At 35.3% G+C, this 15,731-nt stretch overlaps 1 protein-coding gene across 1 annotated transcript in view; it reads left to right on the forward strand.

The window, feature by feature from the left end:
- The window catches only part of EEA1 (early endosome antigen 1), a 143,824-nt gene that overhangs the window by 85,041 nt on the left and 43,052 nt on the right, over positions 1 to 15,731 (forward strand). Inside the window, exons 15-17 of the mRNA XM_029955444.1 lie at positions 7,049 to 7,387; positions 11,876 to 12,025; positions 13,046 to 13,165. Of these exons, the coding sequence (XP_029811304.1) occupies positions 7,049 to 7,387; positions 11,876 to 12,025; positions 13,046 to 13,165 (609 nt within the window). The remainder of the gene's footprint in view (positions 1 to 7,048; positions 7,388 to 11,875; positions 12,026 to 13,045; positions 13,166 to 15,731) is intronic.

The following is a 15,731-nucleotide window of genomic DNA, read 5'->3' on the forward strand; positions in this document are numbered from 1 at the left end:
CTATTCACTTTGGATATTCCAAGGGTTTTTGGAGCTCTCTTCCAGAAACGGAGATGAACACCAAATGTATATTTCTTATTATAAGTTGTAATGACACCTTTGATGCACAAAGTTTTTGATTTGATGTAATTTAGTGTCTTTTTTTACTTTTGTTGCCGGTGTTTTTGGTGTCATGTTTAAGAGATCATTGCCAAATCCAATGTCAGGAAGCTTTTCCCCTGTTTTTTTTTTTTTTAATGGTTTTATAGTTTTAGTCTTATGTTTAGGTTTTTGTTTCATTTTGAGTTAATTTTCTTCAATAGTGTAAGGTAGGGGGTTCATTTTATTCTTTTGCATATGGATAAACAGTTTCTCCTGCACCATTTTTGAAAAGACTATTCTTTCTTGTAGGTCTTGGGACCATTGTTAAAAATCACTTGACCATGTATGTGAATATTTATGGGCTTTCTATTTTTATATTTTTTATATTGGCCTATTTGTCTATCTTCATGCTGGCACCACACTGTTTTGACTACTGTAGCTTAAAAAAAAATTTTTTTTTAATGTTTATTTTTGAGACAGAGAGACAGGGCACAAGTGGGGGAGGGGCACAGAGAGAGGGAGACAGAAACCAAAGCAAGCTCCAGGCTCTGAGCTGTCAGCACAGAGCCTAACATGGAGCTCCAACCCACGGTCTTCAAGATCATGTCCTGAGCTGAAGTCAGATGCTTAACCTACTGAGCCACCCAGGTGCCCCTGACTACTATAGCTTTCAATATGTTTTAAACCACGGAATGTGAGACCTTCAGCGTTGTTCTTTGTTTTGTAATGTTGTTATTTCCCACATTGTTTCTTTATAGATGAGCAACAGATAATGTTTAGTTTGGGGGAGGGCAAGTATTGGTTAGTACTTTTTTTCTGTGTCTTTACTTTTTTCGTTGTGTGGGAGTAGGAAGTCCTTAAACCCTTATATTCAGTGGTATGGTGAATTTGTTGGCTTTGGTTTTTAATAAGTTGAACCTAATATTTTGGAGAAATATAGCAAGGGAAGAACCAAAGAAAGGAACATGATAGGGGAGAAAAAGAAATAAGTATAATTGGCTGGAAATATCAAGCCTCCAGCCAGCAGCCAGGTGAATGGGCTTAGAAGCAGACCCTCCAGTTCTTTTCAAGTCATCGGAAACTATAGCTCTGGGCTACAGCTTACTACAGCAGCCTCATGAGAGCCCCTGAGGTGCAACCGTCAGCTGAGCTGCTTCTGGATTCCTGATCCTCAGAAATTGTGTGAGATAATAGATATAATTTTAATCTGCTAAGTTTTAGGGTAATTTGTTGCTTGTGCCCTTGGTCAGCCGTTCTCAAACCTCTTGATCTCAGGACTGCTATATATTTTTCAAAATTGTTGTGGTCCCTAGGGCTCCTGGGTGGCTCAGTCAGTTAAGCGTCCAACTTCAGCTCAGGTCATGATCTCATGGCTCATGAGTTCAATCTGGCTCTGTGCTGACAGCTCAGAGCCTAGAGCCTGCTTTGGATTCTGTCTCTCTCTGCCTCTCACCTGCTCACATGCTCTCTCTCTCTCAAATATAGACAAACATTAAAAAAATTTTAAGAAATTGTTATGGGCCCCAAAGAGCTGTTATTTTTTGGGTTATATCTATGGATATTTAGAATATTAGAAATTAAACAAATTTAAAATATGTATTTTAAAACATTATTAAATATTAACATAATACTATTTCTTACGAAAGATGACTATTTTCTAAAATAAAAAATAGTGCTGATGTTTTATATTTTTGCAAACCTCTTAATGTCTAGCTTAATATTAGGACTGATGGATTCTCACATCTGCTTTTACCTTTCCTCTGTTGTGATATTGTTGAAGGGTATGAAGAAAATTCAATCTCACATAGATATGTAGTTGGGAAGAAGAGGAATCTCTGAATAGCTTTTTTTTTTTTTGATAATTATAGCTATTTTTATTTGATATTATGCCAAAACTAGATAAGGCACAGTTTCTCCATAGCTAGTTAAAATCTAGAATCTGAAACCATATCAATGCTGTTTGTATACTTGTAAGCATAGGTTTTCTTGCCTTTTGAGTGGATCTTTCCAATGCATGATTTTATAAGAAACATCATGCATTGTCAGGTGGAAAATATTGGTTATGCAGATCTTCCAAATCTTGACACATTACATTGTATAATATAAAAGCAGTATCATTTGTCAATATTTCCATCATTCTCTGAATAGAGTTTAAGTTTGAGAAAGTGTCAAGCTCATGATGATGGATACAAGTTTTCCAAAATTCTGTGCTTCATTTGAAAGCTTGAATTTTATTATTGGAAACAAACAGTATCAATTCTATCTTCTTAAGTGATAGGGTCTTTTCCTACCAAGTCTGAATAATCATAGTTTGTTATTCTTTCCAGTAAAAATGGTGTTTTATGGAAAAAAAGCAACTAGCTCAGCCTGAACATTAGTACCATGAATACTCTTCTGTGTGACAGTTCTGTTATTCTTTGGTGTGAGCAGAAGTGATCTATTCATACTTCCACTTTTTTACATAGATTTTATTTTTCCTTGCTATTCCAAATACTGCGCTGTGAACATTCACATTCAGTCTCATGTGTTTGTGCAAGAATTTCTTTGTTGTCTCCCAAGTGAAATTGCTCATTGTAGGTTACACATGTTTAAGTTTAGTACGTGACCTCAAATAATTTTCTGAAGTAATTATGTCAGTTTACTGTTGTTCATTTCTCCATCAACTCTTGATGCTGACTTGATCTTCTTCTGTGACTTTATGAAAACCTGTCCATTCTCCTTCCCCCTTTTTCTCCTGTTAAGCTATACATGGAAAACTCTACATATAATTTAGTTTTATTTTTGTCCCTCAGTTTGATTTTTAATTTCTTAAATATTGACATTCTACTTTTTGGAAATTGATCAAGATGTATACACGAAGTGGATGTTTATGATCAGTGTCTTTTTATATAATTTTGAAACATTAAACTATTAATAAAGGACATGATTTGATATTGATAGACTGAAATGTATGGTCAGATGATGAAGCACAGATTGAATGTACACACACACACACACACACACACACACATTATTAAAGGAAGTACTATGAGAATTTGCTAATATATAGAATCAAGATGATTTAGTATGGTAAAACTGGAATATGTTCGCTTAGGAATTAATAGAGTCTTCTACTAATTTTAATAATCTTTGTAGCAGTGTAAGACAATAATTTTTTTCCAAAATGTTTTCCTAATTAGAACTTGCTCATCGGTTAATGTAAGTGCGGAACTGCATCCTTTTCTTACTATCCTTGCTCTCTGCCTCTCTAACCTCTCCTCATTCCCTGTCCTTGGCAACCATAATTGTTGACAGTGGTGATATCCACGTGTTTTGAATTTGGAAATCTGTATATGGTCTTAGGAAGACCATTACATAAAATGCCTCGGACAGTTTTTGTGAATCATAGAAGCATCAAAGTGGATAGACAACATTTTCATACATAATGAATGGAAACAGTCATTGTTTTTGTGCTAATGTTAAGATATCCTCAGCAGTAGACCGGTGTCTTGTAATTACTGCTTTTGAGAACTTAAAAATAAAAGGGGAATATTGAAAAAACTTCCTTCTTAGTTTCTAATAAGAATCATACTCTGGTATTTGTTTGTTTATTTATTTATTCCTTCTTTCATTCATTCATACACTAACATTTAAACACAATTCTGCAACTCAATTTAATTATTTTTATGTATGTTCTGAACCAAATCATATATTTATTTAAACCTACTAGTATAGGTCATTGTAAGAGACTGAGTTTTTTGGGTTCCACTTCTCATCCCTTTCCCATCCTTTCTTGCTTTCCCTTTCTGGTAGTCCTAGTATTAAGATGCTCATAGAGCAAAGCAAGAGCCAAATACGGTAAATAGTTCTGCTGTTGGGTATTACCACTATATTTATTGCAAAGTGGTGCATTGAGGAACGGTGTATGTAGTACAGAGGTGAAAGGCATGTTTCAATCCCGCTCTGCCACTGACTGACTGTGACAGCCTCTCCAAGTTTGTTTCTTCTTCTGCCTATTTGCCTCTTTAGCGTGGTATGTGTCTTAAATAAATTAATAGACTTTTAAGTGCTTAGACCAGTATCTGGCTTTTAGTAAGCATCTCAGTCACTGTTTGTTGTTTTTGTTTTTATTTGGTAAGTGTTGTGATGCAGGGTTGAGTCAAGACCAAGGTGGAAGGTTTCCTAACTTATTGTCTAGTAACTCAGGAAAGGTTTTTGTAGAAGACACACCATTTTAGCTTAGTCTTCAAGGATGCTAAGGAACATTTCCTGTGGCAGAGGGGTTGGTTGCAATTCATTCTGAGAATTAGAAATGCAGAAGGCATGGGAACATGCAAGAGGACAAATGAATACAAGATGTTGGACGGTAGTTCAATTTGGTTTTCTTCATTGAGCTGTTGTAGAGAACAAAAGAGATGCCTGAAACTACTTCGTAAGCTAAAAACTGCCATCTTTTTGCATGTATTTGCATTAGCAGGCAAGTAACAAGTGAAAACTGGAGTCTAATATAGGGAAATTGTCTCTGTAAGAAAATCTATTGTGAGAACAATTGGTGAGGAAATCCAGAGGATGAGACATTTAGAAGAAAGGGATTTTACTTACCCAAATGACAATTATGATATGACTTATGCTTAAGAATCATTTTGGAATTGGAACTCAAATGGGGTATTTTGGGGGGAGCATGAATTGACTCACCAAATGTCTACGTTGTTGTGACAATTCTTAGTATATGTGAATATTGTGGCTTTCATGAAGTTCAGTAACTTAGAATTTTTTTTAAAAAGATGCAGCACAGCTATGACTGGGGCAGGGGATACATCAGGGTCAGGGTGGGAGAAAAATGTGAAAAGATGCAACACAGTTGTACAGCAATGAATAGGTTTAATTTAACATACAAGGTCCAAAATAAATGTAATTTTCTTAAAAGAAGAAAAAGGTAAAATTACATCAAAAAAGATCTGGGGTTACTAGCCGGTAACACAAAGAACTGTTTTTAAAAAGAGAATTTTCTTGACATATAGTTTAACACAAAAGTTGTTTTTTTCCCTCTAGTCTTTTGACTCTTACTCTTTCTTTGTTTCTGTTGGTTAGTCAAGGCACACATCACTTGGCTAATTTTGCTGTAAACTTCTAGTTGCTCTCTTGCCTTTAAGTTTGTCTCCATCTTGTCTTTTTTACATATACTTATAGCATCTTTCTGGACACTGCTTTTTCTTTAGTATATTCCTACTTGATAATCTACATTAATGTACCTTTTCTTAGATGTTCAAGAAACTTTACTGCTAACTTTCCTACATTGGTACCTAGGTTTATTACTCCCCTTGAGGTAATAGTGTTTGCTCTTTCCCCACATTCATCTTGCTTGTCTCCTGTTCCCTTTTGTCTTTTTATATAAATTTTTGTGTCTTTTTGAATGACATGGTGTGAGTCATGCATACATGGTATTTAACTCCAATCAGCGCTTCACTAAGCTCAAACTTTATATTCAAGTGATTGTAACTTACTAGTTAGCCCCATCTGACTTTGCTCATTTTATCAAAAAAAATTATTCACTTATATCTGACACAGGTTTTGTATTAACTTATTTTTTTAAGTTTATTTATTTATTTTTTGAAAGAGAGAGAAAGAGAGTGGGAAGGGCAGAGAGAGAGAGAGAGAGAGAAAGAGTGAATCCCAAGCAGGCCCTGCGCTGTCAGCACAGAACTTGATGCGGGGCTCAAATTCATGAACCATGAAGTCATGACCTGAGCCAGAAGCAAGAGTCTGTTACTTAACTGACTGAGCCACCTAGGCATCACTGTATTTAATTCATTTTTGCTTGAGAGTTGTTTTAACTTTCATAGAAAGGTTTTTCTTTTTTATGTGTATATTTCATTTAGATTATTGTCTGTTTAGAGACCAGAGGCTTTGATATCCTCTACTACTTCTGTATTATTCCCTTCTAGCACCCTGCATGTAAAAAGTGAGTATAATCAGTGCCCACAGACTGACTTTTCAGATGCTTATAGTAGCTTTTTATCCTAACTATCATTCTTATAGCATTGAGTCATGTCTTACATATAAGTATGTTGACTTAAAATGTTCAATGTTAATTGTAACAACTCCACTGAGACTAGATTTCAACATTTGATCAGGCTGGTTGATCCAGATCTTTGATTGGAGGTGTCATTTTTTTATATTTTGTACCTGATAGTATTGATTAAAATAACAAAACATAAGGCAGGTAAATTATGTTTAGATCACTATTTTTATACACCTCGAAAGAAATTTGAGTTAATCTTAAACTTGTGACTCTTAAAAATGATCTTTATCAAGAAGAGTAAAAAAAAAAAAAAAAGAATCAGCAGGATGTGCACACTAGAGCTAGGTGGTATTGTTATGTAATTTCAACTATGAAATTACAATACCTCAAATCAGAATCACTCTAGTATATTGTTATTTAAAGTAATTTTTGATGATAGAAGGTAGTTTTTAAAAAATGTTTATTTAGAGAGAGAGAACAAGTGCATGAGCAGGGGAGGAGCAGAGAGAGAAGAGAGATAAGGATCCTAAGCAGGCTCTGTGCAGATAGCGGAGACCCTGCCGCAGGGCTGAAGCCTACAAACCATGAGATCATGATCTAAGCCAAAGTCAAGATTAGACGCTTACTTACTGAGCCACCCAGGCACCTCAGTGATAGAAGGTAGTTTAATATTTAACTCAAATGGAAGAATATACATGTTGCATACCCTAAAGAATCTAGTAGATTTTTGTGGTTCATTTTATGTCAAAATTCAGTTGGTAATTCTTATATTAGTAGAGCTTAGTCAAGTGGGCCAATAATAAAATAAGTTAGTATGTAATAATTTAGTCCTTTTTTGAATAGAATATATTCACTGTTTTTATACTGCAGTTCTGCCTAATTTTAATGGTACTTTTGTAAAGATTGTTTGAATAATTAGAATAATTATAAATATTAAGAAAGGAAACTGTTTCATTGATATTTCAGAACTTAACCGAAAAGCTTCATAAGGAAGAACTGGAGTGTACTCAGTTAGAGGAGAAATATAATGAAGAATGTGTGAGTAGAAAGAATATACAAGCAAGCCTTCATCAGAAAGACCTAGATTGTCAACAGCTTCAGTCAAGATTATCTGCATCTGAAACCTCCCTGCAAAGAATACAGGCAGAGCTAGGTGAAAAAGGAGAAGCTACACAGAAACTCAAGGAAGAATTATCAGAAGTAGAGACCAAGTACCAGCATCTGAAGGCTGAATTTAAACAGCTGCAACAGCAGAGAGAAGAAAAAGAGCAGCACGGGTTACAACTCCAAAGTGAAATTAACCAAGTAAGAGAGGTTACCTTTACTTATTGGAATGCCTCCTGTGGTTTCTTGTGTGCTTGGTAGTTATTTGATCATAATATGGTTCATTAAAAAAAGTCATTTAAAAAATTAACTCTTAATTTTCATAACTGGTAGTATTGAGTCAGACCTCATTTCCTTTAGTTTCAGTTTTCCTTCATGAGAAAAAAATGTTAGCACCCATCATATAGTATTGCTGTGAAGTGTTGATGAATTAATACCTATATATTGCTTAAAGTGGTACCTGGCACATGGTACTCAGCATGTATGAGTTACTATAGTTAATTTACATTGTTGATTATTCTTTAAAGAATATCTTTTTCTTGTTGCTAAATTTTTAAAATATAATTATGGTTAAACCAATAATTTAAAAATTAGATATTTTAGTTAAGGTTATATGAGAGATAAATAAATGTTATTTATTTATCACATGCGTGATTCTCTTTAAAGAATATCTTTTTTTTGTGACTAAATTTTTAAAATGTAATTATGGTTAAACCAATAATTTAGAAATTAGATATTTTAGTTATCTTAACGTTTATTTTAGAGATAAATATGTTATTTATTTATCACGTGTGTTCACATGTGAGGGGGGATTGGCAGAGAGAGAGAAGGAGGCATCGTGTGAACAGCACAGAGCCTGACTTCGGGCTTGATCCCATGAACTGTGAGATCATAACTTGAGCCAAAATGAAGAGTAGGATGCTTAACCAACTGAGTCACCCAGGTGCCTTGAAATTAGAGATTTTAAAAGAAAAAAACAAATTAGCCCTAATAACTATTTTTACAAGTAAATAATATCAGAGTCATCAGTAACTTGATTAATGCAAATTTTGACTTTGCCATTAACTTAAATTTAAGTTCTGTATTCTTATTATTTCTTATAGATAACTTTAAAAATCAGTCAAAAATGGAAATTTGGGAGACATTAAAGTCCTCAGCCACTTTTTTGATAATATTCAGCTATTTTCACTTAAATATGGCAGTGATACTTGCTTTTATGGCATCAGTCCTTCTTTCTTCTTGCCTGAGATGTCTTTCCTATTTCTCTTCTCTTTGATGAGCACACAGCTTACTTCACTTTCACTCTTCTATAGAAATCCTTTCCTGAACTTTGCCATTTCTCCCTCCCTGATCCCCCAAAGGTGGCTTAAGCATTACTTACCCCGGTAAAATATATTCTTATAACTTATGTGTCTTTCTTCACTCAACTCTCTACTCTTGGGGTACCAAGACCATGTCTTACTCACTTTTTATCTTTGTTCCCTGGCACATTACATGTTAATCAGCAAATATTTTAGTGGGTAACAGATATTTGATGTTCATTTCAGATCAACAAATTGGACATTTATGGTTTCTAAAAGACATTATGTTTTATTTGTTGGGAGATAGACACTGAAAAAAGAAACCGTACTTAAATGATTATGTGAATCTCATTGAGGATAAGGCAAGTACTCTCCTGTACCAAAGAATGTGAGGTTTATACTAAAATGATCCCTTATCTGATGGGGCAGAGTTCCTCTTCTGTTTCCTTCTCCCATAGCACTTCAGTTGCATAATTATATTATCCAGTTATGTGATCAGGAAATTATATTATCAGTTATGTGAGATAGAGGTGGTGCATGAAATTATGATTTTGGATAGGTATTGACAAGTGGCAGTTTGAAGGTAGGAGAATCTTCCGGGCAGAGGATTAGTGAGAATAAACTAGTGTCAGCAAAGTATTATAAGAACCAGGAAGGGACACTGATTTCCTCTTAAGATGGGGTGTGTGTAATAGGAGTGGACTGTTGTGATTGGAAAGAGCATTTGGAACGTTATTGTGTAGGGTGCTGAGTAGCAGGCTGAGGAATTTGGGCTTTATTTGGTTGTCAGTGGGAGGAGGGGCGACAGGAATTTGAGAACCTACTCAAACATATTTTTATACAAAGACTTGAACTTGTGATTAGTTGGTTTAGTCATGATTCTGTAATAAAGAAAGAGGTCATACTGAAGACCTTGAAGAGATACCATTTATCTTCTTTTAGCCTTTTTGCATTCTGCCTTCAAGGTATGTCTCAAATCTGTCCACTTCTCTTCATCTGTACTGCTACCACTCTTTTTTTTTTTTGTTTGTTTATTTATTTGTTTTGAGAGAGAGAGGGAGGGAGGGAACGAGAGAAGGAGGGAGAGTGAGTACAGGTGGGGGAGGGGCAGAGAGGGGAAGAGAGAGAGAGAGAATCCCAAGCAGAGTCCACACTGGCAGTGCAGAGCCCAGCACAGGGCCCAAACCCATGAACCGGAGATTATGACCTGTCAGACACTTAACTGACTGAGCCACCCAGGTGTCCCTGTATTGCTACCTCTCTTAATTTGAGCCACTGTCATTACTCAGCTGGGCCACTGTATTAGCCTTCTTAAAGGTTCCCTTCTAGTGACCTCCTTAATCTGTTCTCCATGCAGAAGCCAGAGACATCTTTTTAAAAGCTGAAGGATACTACTTTATTCCTCTGCTTATCAGCCTCCAGTGGCTTTTGAATCACACTTTGAATTGAATCCAGATGTCTTACTTTGGCATGTGAGTCTGCATGCAATATGGCCCACACTGCGTCTTTGAACTCCTCTCCTACCGCTGTGAAATTATGTTAATCTCCTTTTCGTCCTCAAACACACCAGTGCTTTAAGCACTTTCTTGCCTTAGGTCCTTTGCTCATGTTTTTTTCTTAGCATGTTCTTGACTTCTAAAGGCTGGCTCAGGTGTCATTTCTTAAATAAAGATATCCAGGACCTCTCTAATTAAGTAGCTTGTTTTCCATATATTCTGGACCCCTTCTTTATTTCAGCTGGCTTTATATTCTCCTCCTCCTCCTTCTCCACCCCCCCCACCCCCCACTGGACAGCTGGTGACTGTCATCAAAGGACACAGCAGCCTGTATTCTTCATGTTTGTGTTTATGACCACTTCTGAAGTTGCCACAGATGTGCGAGTACTGACGTTACATGATTGGAGGATTAGATGTCATCATTTTAAGTTTTAAAAAACTTAAGATGTAGGTTAGATAACATACATCTTGAATAGCATAGTGGATTTAGAAACCAGCTGCCTGGCTTCCACTTCTAAGGCTTACAAGTCCTGTGATCCAGGCACATTATTTAACTTGTGCCTCAGTTTGCTCATCTCTAATAAATAGTAATGGAATCTTCTTCATGAGGCTCTGTATATAAGGATTAAGTTAGTTAATATTTACATTTAGAATAAAAAATGTTGGCATGTAGCAAATGTTAGGAGTAAAATGAGTAAAGAATTATATATCATATATTATATATAGGCTTACAAAGTGAATTGATTATATATATTATGGAGTATATACATATATATCTTAAGGTGTGACTTTAGAGCAGATCATTCTATTAATAATTCCAATGTACATTGTTTTTACTCTGGATTTAACCTCTTCTTTAACAACTTTACACTAAAATAGTATAGGCATCATTGCTTAAGTGATTTTGGCCTACTCCCATCCTTGGACAGCCTTAATTTGAGATTCTTTTTAAATTTAAGATCAGGGATTTACCAGGAATTATGCCATAATGAATGAAAAAATTATTTATAGTATGTATCTCACCCCTTTAGTAAGTTTTCACTTCAGAGCAATAGTTCTCTTTAATTTGGTTGGTTCTCAATTCTGTCTGCATATCAGAATTACCTGGGGAGATTGAAAAAATTACCATTATCAAGGCCTTACCCCTGGTCCTGTTAAATCCTGATCTTTGGCATAGTCCTAGGCATTGGCATATTTAAACATTTTCCATGTAATTGTACTATTCAGTTGAGATTGGACACTGCTACTTTTTAAAGTGTTCCTTTTTGGTAAGTGATTTATAAAGTTTCCTGAAACTCAGTATAATCTGATTCTTGTTATGAAAACATGGACTACTGGGCTTTAGCTCAAACATGTGAAATCTTAGCTTATATGGGAAGAGTATGATATTCTGTATATTAAATATCAGGAGATCCTTTTATATTACTTTTTGGTGAGTGTACAGCACGTCTTCACAATTCTCTACATTACTGTACATTATTGTACTGTACATTACTGTACGCTAACAGGGAACTTGAACTCACAAACCATGAGATCATGATGTGAACTGAAGTTGGATGCTTAACTGCCTGAGCCACCCAGGCGCACCTGAGTGTCTTGATTTTTAAATTTCATTTTATTAGTTTACGTTCCTAAAGTGATTGTAACACTCAAGTCCAAACAGGAGCCTTTGGTTCACTGTATTTTTAAGAGAACAAAAACTCTCAAAACTGTGATGCTTAATCACAGTTCTTATGTGATCCATCATAATTTATGTGAATAAAATTCAGCTGGATCTTAGGTTCCCCCAAAGTATATGAAAATTAAGATTTAAAAAGAAAACACTGTTTAGAAAGTAGTGATAAGTGTGTGTTTATACATATGGACTACACAAAGTTTTTTCTTTTTTAAAGCTACATAGCAAACTTCTGGAGACAGAGCGCCAACTAGGCGAAGCTCATGGTAGGCTAAAGGAGCAGAGACAGCTTTCAAGTGAAAAGTTGATGGATAAAGAACAGCAAGTGGCTGATCTACAACTCAAACTTTCTCGTTTAGAAGAACAGGTAAGCTAACATTTCAAGTGAGTTTATGTTAGTAAGTTTATTGATAGATTTGAGGCATCTTAAATATTCATTATGGTTCAAATTTTTTTTTTTTTTTTGGTTAGGAGCTTTAATTTTAAAAAACTATTTTGACATTTACTTCTCCCCAATAGAAACATCCTACTTATTATTAACATATATAGGTCATTTTGATTTGACGGTATTCTCTAAAGTTCTCAACTAAAACTACACTTTCAGCTTTAGGCAAGAAAGATTCTGGGGGTGAACTTTTAATAGTCTGCTGGGAAGGAAGAGACTTCCTACCCAGGAAGGACAACTTCCCAATAAAACAGTGAAAAATGAACGCAGTTGGTGAGGATCATTAATGACACATATTTTGTGCATATAAACTTTGAGTTTGCACTTGAAGATTTTCACTTTCAATAAAGCATAAGATTGAATGCTATTCTAATTAAAGATGTGGTTGCCCAAAATGGTAAGTATTACTTGCTTAAAGTTATCATTAAATTATGTCTTTTACTAGAATTGAACAAACACTGAGAGTTTAAAACTATAGCTTTATCAAGCTATATCTGGCTTCATCAAGCTAGGATTTTCTTCTAGACCCAGAATCTTGGACATGGTAGATGATCTCATTTTTTCCCTAGTAAGCGATAATTATGATTATTTTGGGGAAAAAAAATAAAACAAATAGTGATACTGTGATTTAGATTGTTGTTACAAAAATTTGTGTGTAATTCCTTTATCATATTAGTATAGTAATAAAAACTAAATGCCAACTTAGAGAAAGAATTGTGTTCTTAGGATGAGAGTCTATTCGTAGGGAATAGTTTCATAATCGTGAGATTAAGAATCTAAAAGTAATGAGATATTCCTTTTAAAGTTGATTTTATATATTGTCTGAATTTAGTTTTTTACTTCAGACTCGCAAATTTTGAGAATCAAAGTAATGCCAGATATTTAGGAATGACAGCGTTATGCCTTTAAGCTGTCAACTGACAGTCTACATTTCTTTTTTAGTTGAAGGAAAAAGTAACGAATTCTACAGAATTGCAGCATCAATTAGATAAAACAAAGCAACAGCATCAAGAACAACAAGCTCTTCAGCAAAGCACTACAGCCAAACTGCGAGAAGCTCAGGTGAATATTATTTGAATTATTAGCCTTTTAAACAGGAATTAACCAGATCATTATTCTTTTGTTGTGGTAAAACCAGAGAATGCAGACAACTTGACGTGAAGGGTGTTGGTAATTTTCAGTGTCTGGATGAGCTGAAAATCTTTTTCTTTTGATTACTATGTTGAAATTTTCTATTTTAAAATTATTATAGCTAGATTTATTATTGTAAGTGCATTCATTTATATAAAATATTTAAATTTCTTTATTAAATAAGTTTATTAAATGTATTTAAATAAAATGTATTTATTAAATTATGTATACACAATAAATTATTTATTACTTATTCTTTGTTTTTAAAAGTACCTTTTTGAAAAATCGAAGCAAGTACAAATTTCCTGATTTGGTTAGCCCAGTAAAAAGGAACATTTTGTATTTTCTATAGTAGAACTTAGTCTTTGTTTGTCATGTCTTTCCCTGCTTCAGAATTATCATAGGAACATTGGAATTGTAGGCATAGAAAATATAAGTGATTAGGTTAAATTTATATAGATTCTATAGCATAGCTTAGAAGATTGAAGGAATTTAAATTTTTGTTCTGTTACAGCGAGGGGGAGAGAGTGCCCCCTTTTGACATTTGTTTATTCCTTCAATCTTTCATTAATTCATTGAATATTATTGAGTACTATATTTCAGGCATATAATAGTGAGCACTGAAAATAAAGAGATGAGTAAGACACAGTGCTTGCCTTCTAGAAAATGTCAGTCTGCTGATGTGTACACAGAAACAATGTTGGAGTTATTTAAGGGAGGCTGTAAGTAATATGTCTCTTCCCCTTCTAAGTTTGCAGAGTGGGATGGGAGTCAGATAGGTAGAGATAAAGCTATTTATTCATGTACTTGTTCTTTCATTTATTCAGTTAACAAATATGTATTAATATCTACTCTTAGCCAAGGAAGTGATTTTGTGGATATGACAGCAAATGAAACAGACAAAGCTGTTTGTTCTCATGGAGCCTAGTGAGGGAGACCAACAATAGCCAAGGCAAATAGGCAAAACGTGTGGTGTGTTAGATGGCAGTCAGTGCCATGGAGATGACAAAGGGATGGGGATTAGGAGTTCTCTGGGAGCTGGAGGTAGGACTGTGGTGTTAGGGTCGCCAGGGCAGACCCCTCTGAGAAGATGAAAGACCCAGAAGAACAAAGTGAGGCATGTGCATATCAGAGAGAGGAACTTCCATATATTAAGAAGCCTTGAAGCAAGAGCAGGTCTAAGGACTATCAGGAAGCTGGTGGCCAGAGCTGGTGTGAGAGATGAGAGAGTTAGAGGGTCCCAGAGTCCTGGCGACCACAGAGTAGGAACATGTCAAGCCTCATAGATAGTTTTAAGGATTTTACGGTGAGTGATCTGAGAAATCTTGCAGAGTCCTGAGCAAAGGAGTAATGTGATCTGACTTATAATTTCACAGGGTTACTCTGGCTGCTGTATTGAGAGTCGACTGTAGAGACATATGAGTATAAGCAAAGAAATTAGCTAAGAAACTGTAACAGCAATCCAGATAAAGAGATGATATGGCTTGGATCAGAGTGGGAACAGAGCAAGGAGTGAGAAATGGTCAGATTCTACATATGATTTACATATATTTTAAAAGTGAAGCTGACACATTTACTGATAGATTGATGTGGGATATAGATAGAGACAGGCCAAGAATGATTCCAAGAAGTTTGGCCTGCATAGTTAGATGAAGACTGAGAATCCTATTGGATTTTGCAACATGGAGGTATTGATGACATTGACAAGAACAACTTGGAGAGAGAAGTAGGGATGAAAGCCTGATGGAAGGGGTTCAAGAGAAAATGGGAAGAGAGAAGTCTGATACAATGACTACAGGTAACTGTAGGAGTTTTACTGTAAAGAGTAGCAAAGAAATAAAGTAGTAAGACTGAGGTAGAGAATTTGACATAGGTCTGCAGCCATGTGATTTTTTAAAGTTTATTCATTTATTTTGAGTGAGAGAGAGCAGTGCACACAGGTCAGGGAGGGGCAGACAGAGAGGGGAAAAGAGAGAATCTCAAGCAGGCTCTGCACTGTCAGCATGGAGCCCAATGTGGGGCTTGAACTCACAAACTGCTATCATGAGCTGATGTCAGACGCTTAACTGACTGAGCCACCTAGGAGTCCCCAAGGGTGCTTTTTAATAGTGTGCCCCAGAATTAAAATTATTCATCTAGTTAGAGACAAAGCAGGAAATGACAGGCTTTCAACTTATTATAGGCAGGTTGTCTCCTAAGGGGAGCAAAGGGCTGAGTTAAACATGCTTAGTTCTTATTCCAAACTGTCAATTAGTTAAATTCTCATTCCCTGAGGAAGAATAAGAAAAGGATGGCAAAGAGACTGGGCAGAATCTGCCATTATGGAAATTTCAGAAGTCCTAAAAACTAATTAAAGAGGTGTACTCAGTGTCATTCTAGGTCGATATGTTTATAAGATTATTATGGCAGTACAGAGGACAATTATCTAACTCAGTCTGGAAAAGAGCAGTCATTGGAAACTTCTTAAAAGTGACATTGTGAGTTGCAGAGCATGTGC

Source organism: Suricata suricatta, chromosome 10 (assembly GCF_006229205.1).
Source record: "Suricata suricatta isolate VVHF042 chromosome 10, meerkat_22Aug2017_6uvM2_HiC, whole genome shotgun sequence".
In the NCBI taxonomy this organism is placed as follows: Eukaryota; Metazoa; Chordata; class Mammalia; order Carnivora; family Herpestidae; genus Suricata; species Suricata suricatta.